Source organism: Leucopleurus acutus (genome assembly GCF_964270905.1).
Source record: "Leucopleurus acutus genome assembly, chromosome: 5".
Taxonomy (NCBI): domain Eukaryota; kingdom Metazoa; phylum Chordata; class Mammalia; order Artiodactyla; family Delphinidae; genus Leucopleurus; species Leucopleurus acutus.
Genome location: NC_139147.1, coordinates 67623045 through 67640030, shown reverse-complemented (window position 1 = coordinate 67640030; position 16986 = coordinate 67623045). Strand labels below are relative to the sequence as shown.

The 16986-nt window shown below is 38.0% G+C and overlaps 1 protein-coding gene across 2 annotated transcripts in view; it reads left to right on the top strand.

The window, feature by feature from the left end:
* IQCB1 (IQ motif containing B1) overlaps positions 1 to 1471 on the top strand; it is a 43642-nt gene extending 42171 nt beyond the window's left edge. For both annotated transcript variants that reach the window (XM_082839773.1, XM_082839772.1), the window contains one exon: positions 150 to 1471. In XM_082839773.1, the coding sequence (XP_082695899.1) occupies positions 150 to 379 (230 nt within the window). In that variant the 3' untranslated portion in view covers positions 380 to 1471. The remainder of the gene's footprint in view (positions 1 to 149) is intronic.
* The last annotated feature ends 15515 nt before the right edge of the window (positions 1472 to 16986 follow it).

The window sequence follows — 16986 nt, the reverse complement described above, 5'->3', positions numbered from 1 at the left end:
TGCCATCTACAGCTGACAATAATAATAGACTCAGAGTTGGAACCTTGTTTTTGCCTGCTATTGCAGAGTTCCAACACTGTAGTTTCCAAGTTCCTGTTTGTTTGGTGCAGAACTCTTCCACTTACCTTTTTATTTTCTGTTTACTACAGAAGCACCAAGTCTGAAGGAGGCAGAAGGAAAAGAACCTGAGCTCTTCCTAAGCAGATCCAGGCCTGTGGCAGCCAAGGCCAAGCAGGCCCATCTTACCACCCTGAAGCATATACAAGCACCCTGGTGGAAGAAGCTTGGGGAAGAGGCAAGAGATGAGATTGATGTCCCAAAGGATGAACTTAGTATAGAATTAGGAACTTTATTCATTGGTGGAACCAAACCCCCTTAAGGGAGTTACCTGCAGGAATGACAAATTATATTTCTAGAGATTATATGGGTTCTGCCTCTGACATGCTAGTAGACTAGCGTTATCCTAACTCATGGTTTTCCAGAGGTTCCTCTCCCAACAAGACTTGAAGGCAGTAAGCAGAGTTATCTTCTACCTTGATTTCAGTTCTTTTTCTTTATCCATACTTCCATCCTTGGCCACACATAAAAATTGGTATGACTTTTATTATGGAACTAAACTCAGCATTGTATTCTATTGCATATATGAAATGTGATATTTCTATTTTTGTTTCTGCTGTTTTCCAACTAAAGGTGTTTTCTGAATATTTTCAACAATTGTTCTGAAAAACTTGTCAGGGTTACTTCAGCTTTTCACACTTATTGATTTTTCTATTAATATAGGAAATGTGCTCTTGGCATTTATTATGGTGAGGAAAAGAAGTGGTCATTTGAAAGACATTTGACTATTTTCGACCAAACAGTGTTTGAACTCAATTTGTATCTTGTTATTTCTAAAAGGAACTACATTAAAAAGTCCTCCTAGGATTCAGTGCAAGAAAAATTTCTCCTGATAAAATTGCATTCTTTGTATTAAACTAAGAGAACTATATAACACACTATTTGCATTTTGATTTGTCTCTTAGGAATCTCAGAGCTAAAACAATGCTTACTTTCTGTTACGATTCTCAATACCTACATGATTATTTGGTTCCAATCTAATAATTTCTGATTTTCCTGTTTATCTTTAACTGTGTTTTAATACCAGAAGCCACCTCTATGTTTGTGCTAATATGGAATTTAAGTTAAAATCAATTAAATCATTGACTCTGTATCATAAGGAACCTGGAGTGTGCTTTTTCTATAAATGAGTAGGAAAACCAGTATTTCTGGATAAGAAGACCAAATACTATAATGTTGTTCATCCCACCAAAGTTAGTTTAGTAAAATTCTAGTCAAGATTCTAATGTAATTGTTATTCATAATTGAAAATGAATAAAATTCATTTGTAAGAATAAGGAGATGAGAGTTCTGATTTCACTTAGAATGTAAAAATCTCCATGAGAATGTTTCTTCCATCTTAACAAAAAAAATGCCAGGTAATCTATAAAAATCATTTTTCTTGAGCCTATCAGATAGTTGAGGCCTCAAGATAACCAAGTAAATTGATGGGACTCAGTATCTGTGAAATAAACCATTTCATCTTTTTTTTTTTTTTGACTGCATTGGGTCTTCATTGCTCCACGTGGGCTTTCTCTAGTTGCGGCGAGCGGGGGCTACTGTTCGTTGTGGTGCATGGGCTTCTTATTTCAGTGGCTTCTCTTGTTGCCGAGCATGGGCTCTAGGCACGCAGGCTTCAGTAGTTGTGGCATGCGGGCTCAGCAGTTGTGGCACACGGGCTTTGTTGCTCCACCGTATGTGGGATCTTCCAGTACCAGGGCTCAAACCCATGTCCCTTTCATTGGCAGGCGGATTGTTAACCACTGCACCACCAGGGAAGTCCCCCATTTCATCTTTAGTAGAGCACAAGAGTCAAAGGTGGCTGGATAGGAAGAAATCAACTAAAATGTTAACAAATTCTTAGGAGTCCTTAGTTGCAGTGGATAAGGCTGCACTTCCAGTGCAGGAGGCCTGGGTTCGATCCCTGGTCAGGGAACTTTATCCCACGTGCATGCCGCAACTAAGAGCTTGCATGCCACAACTAAGGAGCCCACGTGCTGCAACTAAGGAGCTGGCTAGCCACAACTAAGGAGCCCGCCTGCCGCAACTAAGACCTGGTGCAACCAAATAAATAAATACATGTTTTAAAAACAAAACAAAAAAAACATTCTTAAAGGCCAAGTGTGGGTAGCATGTCAGTTTAGAATATCTAGGGACTTCCGAAGGAGAAGTTAGACCTTTACCAAACACAAACAAGAAAGTCTGGGAGCAGGGCAGGAGACCTGCAGAGATGCCTTTAGTGGCACAGGCAAACATGAAGTGATAGGCTGCTGTTGGGTGACATGCCCAAAGACTCACCTGCTTTCCCAAACCCTTCTCTTAAAAGTCTTAAGCTGCTAGAGCAGGGGCAGCAAGCCCTCTTACCTCCAAGGCTCAGAGAAAATTCCATTGCGCTTAAGGAAGGGACAGAAACAAAACCTAGCTGTCTGTGTGGGGGCAGGGGGGGTGTGTGGGGTAGCGAACAGTCTAGCCCCAGATACAAGTAGAGATCCAGTGTTGCTGAGGGCAGGATAGAAATAAAAACCCTCTCTCCTGGGAGGGAGGCAGGAAATGATTTTGGGCCCAGAAATCCTACACCAATACAAAGCATATGTCTGCTAATGCTAATGATTGCTACTGAACTTTAATGATTAAATATTGAAGACTTTATTCATCTTATAACAAAGTTTGTGCCCTTTAACCAGCATCTCCCCATTTCCCCCACCTAGCCCCTGGGAACTACCATTCTACCTTATGTTTCTGAGTTTGACCTTTTTTTTGAAGATTCCACATAACAAGTGATGTCATATAGTTTTTCTCTGTCTGGCTTATTTCACTTAGCACAATATCCTCCAGGCTCATCCTTGTCACAAATGCAGGATTTCCTTTCTTCTCATGACCAAATAGTATTGTATGTTTATATTTTCTGACATCTTCTGTATCTATTCATCCATTAACACTTGGATTGTTTTCATATGTTGAAGATTGTGAATAATGCTGCAATGATGTCTCTGAGATACTGATTTCATTTCCTGCAGGTATATACCCTGAAGGGGGCTTGCTGGATTACACATGGTAGTTCTATTTTTGGTTTTCTTTTTTTTTTTTTTTTTTAGGAACCTCTATACTCTTCCATCATGGCTGTACCAATTTACACTCCAACCAACAGTGTACAAGGGTTTCCTTTTCTCCAATTCTTGCCAACACTTGTTATCTCTTGTTTTTTTTTTAATAAAACATCTTAACAGGTGTGAGGTGATATCTCATTGTGGTTTTGATTTGCATTTCCCTGATGATTAGTGATGCGGAGTACCTTTTCATGTACTTTTTGGCTGTGTGTGATATAATATTATCCACTGGAGTTAATGCAAACTCCAAAGTTGAGGTCATAGTCCCCAACAAAATTCCCTCATAAATTTAGATATACCCAGACTACCCACACTTCTGACCAACTTACCACAAATTTGGGGGTTCCCGCAAACCTATCAGGTTTGATAATTCTCTAGGATAAACCAGAGAACTCAGGAAACATTATACTTATGACTAGTTTTGCTGTAATGATACAAATAAGGTTTAGCCAAGTAAAGAACACTTAGGGCAAGGTCTTGGAGGATCCCAAACATGGAGCTTCCATGCCTTCTCCCCATGGAATCAGGATGCATCACCATCTTGGCACACTGATGTGCTCACCAACCAGGAAGTTCAAATGACCCTTAATGTTCAGAGTTTTTACTAGAGTTTCATTACATAGGCATGATTAATTGTACCACTGGCCATGTGACAGAAAGCAATCTCCAGCCCCTGACACCTCTCCAGTGGTCAGAAGGTCAGGCTGATACCATGTGGCTCGAAGCCTCAAAACTCTAATCCCTTAGAGCCCACCACAAAGATTAAAGACACTCCTATCGCTCAGGAAATTCCAAGGGTTTAGAAGCCCCATTGCAGGAACTCAAGGCAAAGAACAAATTCTTTACTGTACAACAACCCCACATTAACTGTCTGATATAAAGAGAGATGTACCCATATCTGGGCATAAGCAGTATCTACCTTAGTCCTTTCTGTTCTATACATGTATGACGTTTAGTCAAAAATTGAGACACACTAAAAAGCTGGGAAAAAAAATAACTTTTGTCGAGATGACAAAAGATTCAGATTCAGAGATTCAGAGATGACTCAGATATTGGAACTCACAAAAAAATACCTTAATAACTGTGATTAATAAAAGACAAAATGTAAAAGTAAACAACGTGCAAAAACAAATGGGGAATTTCACAGAAATGGAAGCTTTTAAAATAGATTAGTGGAAATGTTAGCAAAAGCACAATATCAGAGGTTACGTTTATTAGCAGTTCTTTGACAGGCTCATTAGCAGACTAGAATTGAATAAAGAATAGGTAACTTTGCCAATACATCAATAGAAATTTTCCAAACAGAAACACCAAGAGAAAAGAAAAAAATGAGGGGTGGGGAAGTAAGGAGAATAGAGCCTCCAAGAGCTAGGAGACAATATCAAACAATATGACATGCAAGTAATTGAAGTCCCAGAAGTAGAAGAAAGAGAAATGAGGTAGAAATAGATGAAGTAAAAATGGCCAAGGATTTTTGAAAAATTAATGAAACAGATTCAAGAATCCCAGAGAACCTCAAGCAGGATAAAAAACAATTATGTTACAAATGTAAAAGCACACCTAAATACATCATAGTCACATTGCTTCAAATCAAAGATAAATAGAAAATCATGAGAGCAGAGAAAAAGGAAAATTTTATACAAAGGAACAAATATGAGTTTCAATAGACTTCTCATCAGAAACTATAAAAGCCTGAAGACAATGGAAATGACATCTTTAGAATGCTAATAGAAAAAACTATCAACCCAGAATTCCATATACAGCAATAATATCTTTCAAAAAATTAAGGCAAAATAAAGATTTTTTCCAGAAAAACAAAGCTGATCATAAAGGAAAAACTAAGATTTTTTAAAAGAAGTAACAGGATACAAGATAGAAATTAGATCTACACAAAGAAAAGAAGTGAGGGAAATTGTAAAAAGTAAATATAAAAGATTTTTTCTTATTTTTAATCAATTTAGAAGTTAATTTACTGTCAAAGAGAATCTCAAAAGCAGCAAAAGAGAAGTGACTTGTCACATACAAGGGATCCTCAATAAAATATCAGCAGATTTGTTATCAGAAACTTTGGAGGCCAGAAAGCAGTGGGCCAATATATTCAATGTGCTAAGAGAAAAAACCTGTCAAACAAGAATCCCAGGCTTCCCTGGTGGCGCAGTGGTTGAGAGTCCGCCTGCCTATGCAGGGGACACGGGTTCGTGCCCCGGTCCAGGAAGATCCCACATGCCGCGGAGCGGCTGGGCCCGTGAGCCTTGGCTGCTGAGCCTGCGCGTCCAGAGCCTGTGCTTCAAGAGTGTGAGAGAAATTAAGACATTCATGGATTAACAAAAGCTGAGGAAGTTGATTATCACTACACCTGCCTGGCAAGGAATGTTTAAGAGTCCTGCAGGGTGCAATGAAAGGATATTAGACAGTCAAAGCTGGTATGAAGAAATAAATATCTCGATTAAGGAATCTGGGTGATGGCAGGCATCTGATTGACGACAACAGCATCTGAGAAAATAGAAACCCTACCATTTGGATGATTCAGTGAACATACCATGGATTCATGGCTGTGGTTTTTCCATAGACTCTTAATCATTTCCTATTTAGGACTGTTGTGAAATAATTCATGTAAGTAATGGGGATATGTAAAGTCTCAAAGGATGACAGAAAAGCTCTACATTTAAAATAAGATCTGGGAAAAAAAGCATTTATAGGACTCACTCTCATAGGTCACATTTACATTTAAAATAAAAGCAACCATATGGAAATATTAGGCCAGTTTGTTTTTAAATGTCTATTTCTGACTTTGAATGTATTTACTTGAGTTTGTACATGTCTCAAAGAAATGAGGAAAATATGATGTTCTCAAAGGCCTACTTCTTCTTTGCCAAAGTGTCGAGAACATTCATGGTAACAAAACTATATCTACATAGCCACTCTAACACATTCATATGAATTAAAGGGCTTAAAAGTTATACTTCCAAAAAAACATATTTCCTATTTCTTAATAAAATTTTAAACATTCTACTTTACTTCTTCAATGGGTTTTTTGAAGAGAGGTTCTACAGTTTCTTGGTCAGCAAATAGAGGAACTGAAGAGCTTGTGTTCTGTAGGCAAACGTTAACTGATAAATACCTAATGTCTGTAAGACTAAAAAATGTTTGGAGAGTTGTACATCTGCATGTTGTAGTTGGGTTAATGAGTTTCAAATTATATAACATAAGCAATATAATTTTTTAAAAATTAAAGTCAACCTTTTCCCTTAAGGAGTCTACAGTATAAAACAATGATTTTCAATGTGTGCTTATGGATCCCTGTAGGGGGTTGTCCTGAGACCCCTTCACTTACTGAAGAGTCAAAACTATTTTCATCATAATACTAAGATGTTATTTGCCTTTTACACTGTGTCAATATTTGCAATGATAGTACAAAAGCAATGGTGGTGAAACTGCTGGCACAAATCAAGGCAGAGGCACCCGACTGTTAGCAGTAACCATTGCATTCTTCATAGCCAGGCATTCACAGTATTGAAAACAAAAGATGACCTTCACTTAAGAATGTTCTTGAGAAAGGAGTAAAAATTAATTTTATTAAACTTCAACTTTATATATTAATATGAACTCACATTTGAATACATACCAATATTACTTAGTTAAAAGGTATTATTAAAAATAAAATTACAAAAAAATAAAAATAAAAAAATAAAATTACATAAACTGACAGTTCAATAAATCGTATTTGAAAGTATTATATCTACTGTATCCCTATATGGGAAATACCGTGTGTGTGTGTGTGTGTGTGTGTGTGTGTGTGTGTGTGTTTCTCAACATTTCTGCACATTCAGTGATGATATATTAGTAGTTTGAAGTCAGACATGGTGGGTGTGCCTATACCACAGAAATCAGTAAATGGTACATGTCTAAAATTTTACCCTTGAAGAAACATTTACCCCAGTTGTTAAACATTTACCAGCACATCACTGGATATAATCTACCCAAACAAAAGTTCAGTGGGATCTGTGATGGTTAATTTTATGTGTCAACTTGACTAGGCTAAGGGATGCCAAGACAGATGGTAAAACATTATTTCTGGGTGTGTCTGTGTTTCTGGAAGAGATTAGCATTTGAATCAATAGACTGAGTAAAGAAAATCTGCCCTCACCAATGTGGGCATGCATCATCCGATCTGTTGAGGGCCCAAATAGAACAAAAATGGTGAAAGAAGAGTGAATTCTTATTGTCTCTTTCTGAGCTAGGATGTCAGATATAGTAGCTTCTGGTTTTCAGGCCCTTCAGACTCTGGGACTTATACCAGCAGTCCCCCAGTTCTCAAGCCTTTGGCCTAAGACTCGGAGTTACACCACTGACTCCCCTAGTATTCAGGCCTTTGGACTGGGACTAAATTATACCACTGGCTTTCCTGGTTCTCCAGTTTGCAGAAGGCAGATTGTGGGACTTATCCTCCTTAACCAGTGAGCCAATTTCTATACTAAATCTCTTCTTATATATAACTATATATCTATAAAAAAGATGTATTCGTTCTGTTTTTTCTAGAGAATGCTAATACAGAGTCATCATTAATTTAAGTATATTAGGTGGTCCTGAAACCCTAAAGTTTAAGAACTCCTGATCTAAGATAATCTTGCAGCATTAGTCTTTAACAGTTTGTTCCTTACCTAGTCTATCTGAGAATGCAAGGATATGCTATTCATAGACCCTTCATCAAATCATCCCACCTTGCCTCTTTTCAGGAACCTAACTATACTACTCCTACTCCTAATCCTACTCCTACTCTTTCTCCTACAACTGCTGCTGTTGCGTTTAACTGCAACTATTGCAATAAATAGTTGACATTTATTGTATGATAAGTGCCTGACTCTACTAAGTATTTTATGATCATTATTTCATTTATTTCTTACAAGAACCCTACAAGATAGGAACATTTATAATTTTCATTCTGTAGATGTGAAAACTGAAGCTGTGAGACATTGACTAACTTGCCCAAGTTTAAATCCAGGTCTATACAACTCTAAAATGAACTACTTATTCATTTCAATTAATCATCTATTCATTTACTCACTCTTTTTGTACTTGAGATTTATGTAGGTATTTAATTTGTTGCATGAAAATGGCCCATCTCCTTTATGGAACATCTCTTGAGGGCTGGGATGGTGCCCTATAATTTTTTTTAGTCCCTCAACTATTATTTATGCACTTGAGGTGCTCAAATAATAATTGTTGAAGACTGAGTTCTCAGTGTTTGACAAAGTGTCTATTACATCAGAGATTTTAAACTCTAAGATACTATTCATTCAATGAATACCTATAAGCATCTATGATGTAAAAGATGCTGTGCTAGATGCAGAAGGTACATACAGTCTCTGCTAATGAACTTATGTTCCAATAGAAGAGATAAACATTAAACAAGTAAATGATTTAAACTGTGATGACTATTATTTTGCAGGAAATGATGTGTATATGAGAGTCATTAACTTAGTCTGGGAGATGACCAGAAGAAGTCCCTCAAAGAAATGAACTAAAGAATGAACTGAGTGAATTACAGAAAGTTAGATGAAATGAAATGGCAGAGGATTATGTCCCAGATGAAGGAACAAGATAAAACCCCAGAAAAACAACTAAATGAAGTGGAGGTAGGCAACTGTCCAGAAAAAGAGTTCAGAATAATGATAGTGAAGATGATCCAGGGTCTCAGAAAAAGAATGGAGGCAAAGACTGAGAAGATGCAAGAAATGTTTAACAAAGATCTAGAAGAACTAAAGAACAAACAGAGATTAACAATACAATAACTGAAATGAAAAATACACTATAAGGAATCAACAGCAGAATAAATAAGGCAGAAGAATGGATAAGTGACCTGGAAGACAGAATAGTGGAAATCACTGCCGTGGAATAGAATAAAGAAAAAAGAATGAAAAGAAATGAAGACAGCCTAAGAGACCTCTGGGACAACATTAAATAAACCAACATTCACATTATAGGGGTCCCAGAAGGAGAAGAGAGAAAGGACTTGAGAAAATATTTGAAGAGATAATAGCTGAAAACTTCCCTAGCATGGGAAAGGAAACAGTCAACCAAGTTCAGGAAGGGCAGAGAGTCCCAGGCAGGATAAACCCAAGGAGGAACACACTGAGACACATAGTAAAAAAATTGACAAAAATTAAAGACAAAAAAATATTAAAAGCAACAAGGGAAATATGACAAATAACATACAAGGGAATCCCCATAAGATTATCAGCTGATTTCTCAGCAGAAACTCTGCAAGCCAGAAGGGAGTGGCAAGGAAATATTTAAAGTGATGAAACAGAAGAATCTACAACCAAGAATACTCTACCCAGCAAGTCTCTCATTCAGATTTGATGGAGAAATCAAAAGCTTTACAGACAAGCAAAAGCTAAGAGAATTCAGCACCACCAGACCAGCTTTGCAACAAATGTTAAAGGAACTCCTCTAGGTGGGAAAGAGACTAGCAACTAAAAAAATACCTTGTACATATATACACTGTTATAGCAAAACCTCATGGGAACAGTAAACCCAAAAACTACAACAGATACACACATGAAAAAGAAAAAGCAACCCAAACACAACACTACAGATGTTCATCAGACTATAAGAGAAGAGAACAAAAGAGGAAGGGAAGAAAAAAGACCTACAAAAACAAACACAAAACAATTAAGAAAATGGCCGTAGGAATACATGTATCGATAATTACCTTAAATGTAAATGGATTAAATGCACCAACCAAAAGACACAGACTGGCTGAGTGGATACAAAAGCAAGACCCATGTATATGCTGTCTAACACAGACCCACCTCAGACCTAGGAACACATACAGGCTGAAAGTGAGGGGATGGAAGAAGGTATTCCACACAAATGGAAATCAAAAGAAAGCTGAAGTAGCAATACTCATATAAGACAAAATAGACTTTAAAATAAAGAGTGTTATAAAAAACAAAGAAGGATACTACATAATGATCAAGGGATCAATCCAAGAAGAAGACATAACAATTATAAATATATATGTACTCAACAAAGGAGCACCTAAATATATAAGGCAGATACTAACAGCCATAAAGGGAGAAATTGACAGTAACACAATAATAGTGGGGCACTTTAAGAAGCCATTTTTATCAATGGAAAGATCATCCAGACAGAAAATCAATAAGGAAACACAGGCCTTAGGTGACACATTAGACCAGATGGACTTAATTGATAGAACATTCCATCCCAAAGCAGCAGAATACATATTCTTCTTAAGTGCACATGGAACATTCTCCAGGATTGACCATATGCCGGGCCACAAGACAAACCTTAAATTTAAGAAAACTGAAATCATATCAAGCATTTCTTCCAATCACAACACTATGAGATTACAAATAAACTACAAGAAAAAAAAACTACAAAAAAAACAAACACGTGGAGGCTAAACAATATGCTACTAAACAACCAATGGATCACTGAAGAAATTAAAAAATACCTAGAGACAAATGAAAATGAAAGCACAATGATCCAAAACTTATGGGATGCAGCAAAATCAGTTCTAAGAGGGATGTTTATAGCAATAAAATCTTACCTCAGGAAACAAGAAAAATCTCAAATAAACAACCTAAGCTTACACCTAAAGAAACTAGGGAAAGAAGAACAAACCCCAAAGTTAGTAGAAGGAAAGAAATCATAAAGATCAGAGCAGAAATAAATGAAATAGAGACAAAGAAAACAATAGCAAAGATCAATGAAACTAAAAGCTGGTTCTTTGAAAAGAAAAACAAAATTGATAAACATTTAGCCAGAATCATCAAGAAAAAAAGGGCAAGGACTCAAATCAATAAAATTAGAAATGAAAAAGGAGAAGTTACAACTGACACCACAGAAATACAAAGGATCATAAAAGACTACTACAAGCAACTATATGCCAATAAAATGACAACCTGGAAGAAATGGACAAATTCTTAGAAAGGTACAGTCTCCCAAGACTGAAGCTGGAAAAAATAGAAAATATGAACAGACTAATCACAAGCACTGAAATTGAAACTGTGATTAAAATACCCCCAACAAACAAAAGTCCAGGACCTGATGGCTTCAGAGGCAAATTCTATCAAACATTTAGAGAAGAGATAACACCTATCCTTCTCACACTCCTCCAAAATATAGCAGAGGGAGAAACACTCCCAAACTCATTCTATGAGGCCACCATCACCCTGAAACCAAAACCAGACAAAGATACCACAAAAAAAGAAAATTACAGGCCAATACCACTGATGAACCCAGACACAAAAATTCTCAACAAAATACTAGCAAACCGAATCCAACAATACATTTAAAGAATCATACACTATGATCAAGTGGGATTTATCCCAGGGATCAAAGGATTTTTCAATATCCACAAATCAATCAGTGTGATACCCCACATCAACAAATTGAAGAATAAAAACCATATGATCATCTCAACAGATGCAGAAAAGGTTTTGACAAAATCCAGCACGGATTTATGATAAAAACTCTCCAGAAAGTGGACATAGAGGGGAATATACCGAAACATAATAAAGGCCATATACAACAAACCTACAGCTAACATCATACTCAATGGTGAAAAGCTGAAAGCATTTCCTCTAAGATCAGGAAGAAGACAAGAATGTCCACTCTTGCCACTTTTTTTTTTTTTTGTGGTATGCAGGCCTCTCACTGTTGTGGCCTCTCCCATTGCGGAGCAGAGGCTCCGGACACGCAGGCCCAGCGGCCATGGCTCACGGGCCCAGCTACTCCGCGGCATGTGGGATCTTCCCGGACCGGGGCACCAACCCGTGTCCCCTGCATTGGCAGGCGGACTCTCAACCACTGCGCCACCAGGGAAGCCCAATTGCCACTTTTATTCAACATAGTTTTGGAAGTCCTAGCTATGGCAATCAGAGAAGAAAAATAAATAAAAGGAATCCAAACTGGAAAAGGAGATGTTAAACTGTCACTGTTTGCAGATGACATGATACTATACATAGAAAATCCTAAAGATGCTACCAGAAAACTACTAGAGCTCATCAATGAATTTGGTAACATTGCAGGTTACAAAATTAATAAACAAAATCTGTTGCATTTCTATACACTAACAATGAAAGATCAGAAACAGAAATTCAAGAAACAATCCCATTTAGCATCACATCGAAAAGAGTAAAATACGTAGGAATAAACCTACCTACAGAGACAAAAGACCTGTACTCTGAAAACTATAAGACACTGATGAAAGAAATCAAAGAAGACACAAACAGATGGAAAAATATACCACGTTCTTGGATTGGAAGAATCAATATTATCAAAATGAGTATACTACCCAAGGCAATCTACAGATTCAATGCAATTCCTATCAAATTACCAATGGCATTTTTCACAGAAGTAGAACAAAAAATCATAAAATTTGTATGGAGACACAAAAGACCCTGAATAGCCACAGCAACCTTGAGAAAGAAAAACAGAGCTGGAGGAACCAGACTCCCTGGCCTCAGACTATACTACAAAGCTATAGTCGTCAAAACAGTATGGTACTGGCACAAAAATAGAAACATAGATCAATGGAACAGGATAGAAAGCCCAGAAATAAACCCACACACCTATGGTCAATTAATCTATGACAATGGAGGCAAGACTACACAATGGTGGAAAGACAGTCTCTTCAACAAATGGAGCTGGGAAAACTGGACAGCTACACTAAAAAAATGAAATTAGATAATTCTTTAACACTATGCACAAAAATAATCTCAAAATGGATTAAAGACCTAAATGTGAGACCAGACACTATAAAACTCCTAGAGGAAAACATAGGCAGAACACTCTCTGACATAAATCGCAGCAATATGTTTTTCAATTTGTCCCCCAGAATAATGGAAATAAAAACAAAAATAAACAAATGGGACATAATTAAACTCAAAAGCTTTTGCACAGCAAAGGAAACCATAAACAAAATGACAAGACAACCCACAGAGTGGGAGAAAATACCTGCAAATGATGTGACTGCCAAGGGATTAGACTCCAAAATTTACAAAGAGTTCATGAGGCTTAATATCCTCAAAACAAACAACCCAATCAAAAAATGGGCAGAAGACCTAAATAGACATTTTTCCAAAGAAGACATACAGATTGCCAAGAGGCACATGAAAAGATGTTCAACATCACTAATTATTTGAGAAATGCAATAACTATGAGATATCACCTCACACCAGTCAAAATGGCTATCATCAAAAAATCCACAAACAGTACATGCTGGAGAGGGTTTGGAGAGAAGGGACCCCTCCTACACTGTTGGTGGGAATGTAAATTGGTACAGCCGCTTTCGAGAACAGTATGGAGAACAGTTCATTAAAAAACTAAAAACAGAGCTACCATATGACCCTGCAGTCCCACTCCTTGGCACATATCCAGAGAAAAACATGGTCCGAAAGGATACATGTACCCCAATGTTCATTGCAGCACTGTTTACAATAGCCAAGACATGGAAGCAACCTACATGTCCACTGACAGAGGAATGGATAAAGAGGATGTGGTACATATATACAATGGAATATTACTCAGCCATTAAAAAGAATGAAATAATGCCATCTGCAGCAACATGGATGGAACTAGAGATTGTCATACTGCGTGAAGTAAGTCAGATAGAGAAAGAGAAATATCATATGATATCCCTTATATGTGGAACCTAAAAAGGTATGATACAAGTGAACTTATTTGGAAAATAGAAACAGACTCACCGACCTATAGAACAACTTACAGTTACTGGGGGGAAGGGTGGGGGGAAGGGATAGTTAGGGAGTTTGGGATCGACGTGTACACACTGCTATATTTAAAATGGATAACCAACAAGGACCTACTGTATAGCACAGGGAACTCTGCTCAATGTTATGTGGCAGCCTGGATGGGAGGGGAGTTTGGGGGAGAATGTATACATGTATATGTATGGCTGAGTTGCTTCGCTGTGTACCTGAAACTATCACAATATTGTTAATTGGCTATACTCCAATATAAAATTAAAAATTTTTTAAATATAGGAAATAAAATATAAAGTGGATAGAAAAGAATTTTATGATTAAAAAAAAAGAATGAATTGGGCAGCTCAAGGAGTAGAAGGGGAGTGTTCCATGAAGAGGGAATGAAAAAACAGTATATCTATTCAACCAATGTATTATGAAGAAGGCACTTGGTAACTATCTGTTGCGTGAAGATTTGGCTAGCACACATGGAAAAGCAGTCTTGCCTTCCCATTAAGAGACCCAAGCAATTTTAAGTGCTTTGAATTCTCATGTAATACACTCAAAAAAATATCTAATAGGCAGAATAGAAAGATTAAAAAATAGATCAAGTTAAAGTAATAAATATGGAATGAATAACTTGGCTTCATAGGATGCCCATATGACATAGAGAGGACAAGAGAGTTGAGGGACTTTCTTGGTGATCCAGTGGTTAAGACACCATCCTTCCATTGCAGGGGGCCCGGGCTCAATTCCTGGTCAGGGAACTAGATCCCTCATGCCACAAGTAAAAGATCCTGCATGCTGCAACTAAAGATCTCACACACCACAACGAAGATCCTGCGTGCTGCAACTAAGACCTGGCATAGCCAAATAAATAAATAAATATTACAGAAAAAAGAGAGAGCGAGTTGAGGCAAGGTCCTAGATGGCTGTCTCTAGAATGTGCAACCCTCAGCATTACACAGGCATAAAGAAGTCATGTATCTTAATGGAAAAGAGTCTCCAAGGGAGCAGAGACTCAACACCTGTGTCCCTACAGGAGTCCTAAAAGGTGTCCTATTACTGGGTCTATATATTATGCAGCCAAATCTTTCACTCATATTAATCAGCCTGTATTTCTTGTGCCTGTCAGCCTAATTAAAATGTGTGTAAGCCAAGGAAATTAGAAGGTTGGTCATCTTGAGGGCTGAGAGGAATGAAGCAGGAGAAAAAGGCTAGGGCTGCACTTCCTTCAGAGATCAGAAGAGAGACTGTTAACTGCTGGTTATACAAAACCTATTAATATCTTAGTTTTGACTCTAGGTTGAATACACCTTCCTAAACAGCATGCGCAGAACTCTAAAGTAATAAATGCAGAAAATCTCTTAATTGTTAAAGAAATCTTCTAATAAAGATCAAGGCGAGTTCATTGAGCAGGACACACCTAGGACAATTTAGAGATGTTTAGGAGGTCTACAGACTTCCTCACAATATCTGCTCTACATGCAAATTTATTAGTTATACCAGCAGTAGTGGGGTAACTATGTTAAACTTTTTGATATTCTAAACTAGGAATATTGATGAGGGTAGGCTTTAGTGATACAGTCCTTGAAAGTACCTAGGAAGCATATCAGAGATGCCAATTTGATATGTAACTTGAGTCCTAGTGACCTCTTCGTGCTAGTATATTAACCATTAAATATAGTTGTATCCTGAGGGACTTTTATAGTACTTGGGAGTTCTCCAAAAAAGGGGCCTACCACATCCCCTAAGATACATGATAAGAACATTCTTCAAATTGATGGGCTAGAGAAGTCTCCATCACAAAGCCTGCTTTAAAGGCCCGAGATTTATTCTTAGATCCCAGATAAAAAATAAGCCACATAAAGTGCCTGACACATGGTCTGTGCTTAGTAAGTATTTGTTGAATCAATGCTGAATAAGAGCTGTATGGTTACATCTCCTAGGAATTTTCTTCTCTTTGATTTCAGGTTCCTCATGCCCTTGGCTCTAGGTGCCTCAGGATGAGAAAGTCACCACTGCTCCCCATATGACTTCCTCATATATTGTAAATGCTCAGTAACAATTCATATAGAAATAGTAACTGAGTTCTTGTGGCATAAATGTTGCTTCTCCTCTACAAACTACTGTGGCTTCATCCCCTATAGAGAATAATCCCACTTGTTTCAGCCATTCCCACTCTTTGCCCACCAGGGCTTCCAAGATTTTCTGCCTGGCTCCACATGTTCCATGAAGTATCCAGAGCCTGCTGATTCTGTGGAGGAAGACTCTTGAAGTTAGAAGAGGGCTCAATCAATTCTCCTGGAGCCTGGATTATTCCAGGCCTTTGAGTCAAACAGTTATAGCATCTCTAGCCCCTGAAGACACAGGGAGAGTTTTAACAGTGGTTTCTTCTTCAACTGTCAGAGGAGCAGATCCTAGCAAGAGCTGGGAGACAACTCTTGCCATCTTCCAGGCAAGAATGCCTGGTCTCTTCAGCTCTCCTGTTCTCCCATGTGCCAGGGTTCCTGCTTAGCCCTGCCCACCTTTGGGCAAAACCGCTGCTGCTTGAGGATGCCCAGCAAGAGCTGAAAGACCTTAATATCAAGGCCTTAATATCAAGATAAGAGCATAAATCAGCAAGTTTCTGTATCCCTCAGGCATCTCTGATGCCTCTGAGAAGCTGAATCAGGACATCTACTCATTCCACACTTATAGCCTTCTCAAGAAACAACCTGCCATCCTTGGTCCCCATCCCAAAGTTCATCCAGCAGGAGGCAAGGAGACACCTGCAGCTCCACAGACAGAAGAGCCCCCAAATCCTAATCTCTTCCATCGTCAAAGATAGACTATCTACAGGGACCCATGGAGAGCAAAAACTGGAGCTGGGCTGGAAAAAAACACATCAAGGGCTGCTGTACATTTCAAGTTTTAAGGAGTGCAGGAAGCTGGAAGTCATCAGGCCTGGTCTCAGTTTTCCTAAAGTCAGCTCAGTCTCTCCATGGGTCTAGTGCTTAATCAGGAGTGCTGACATTCCCAGGAGGAAAGTCAGGAGAACAAAAGTCCTA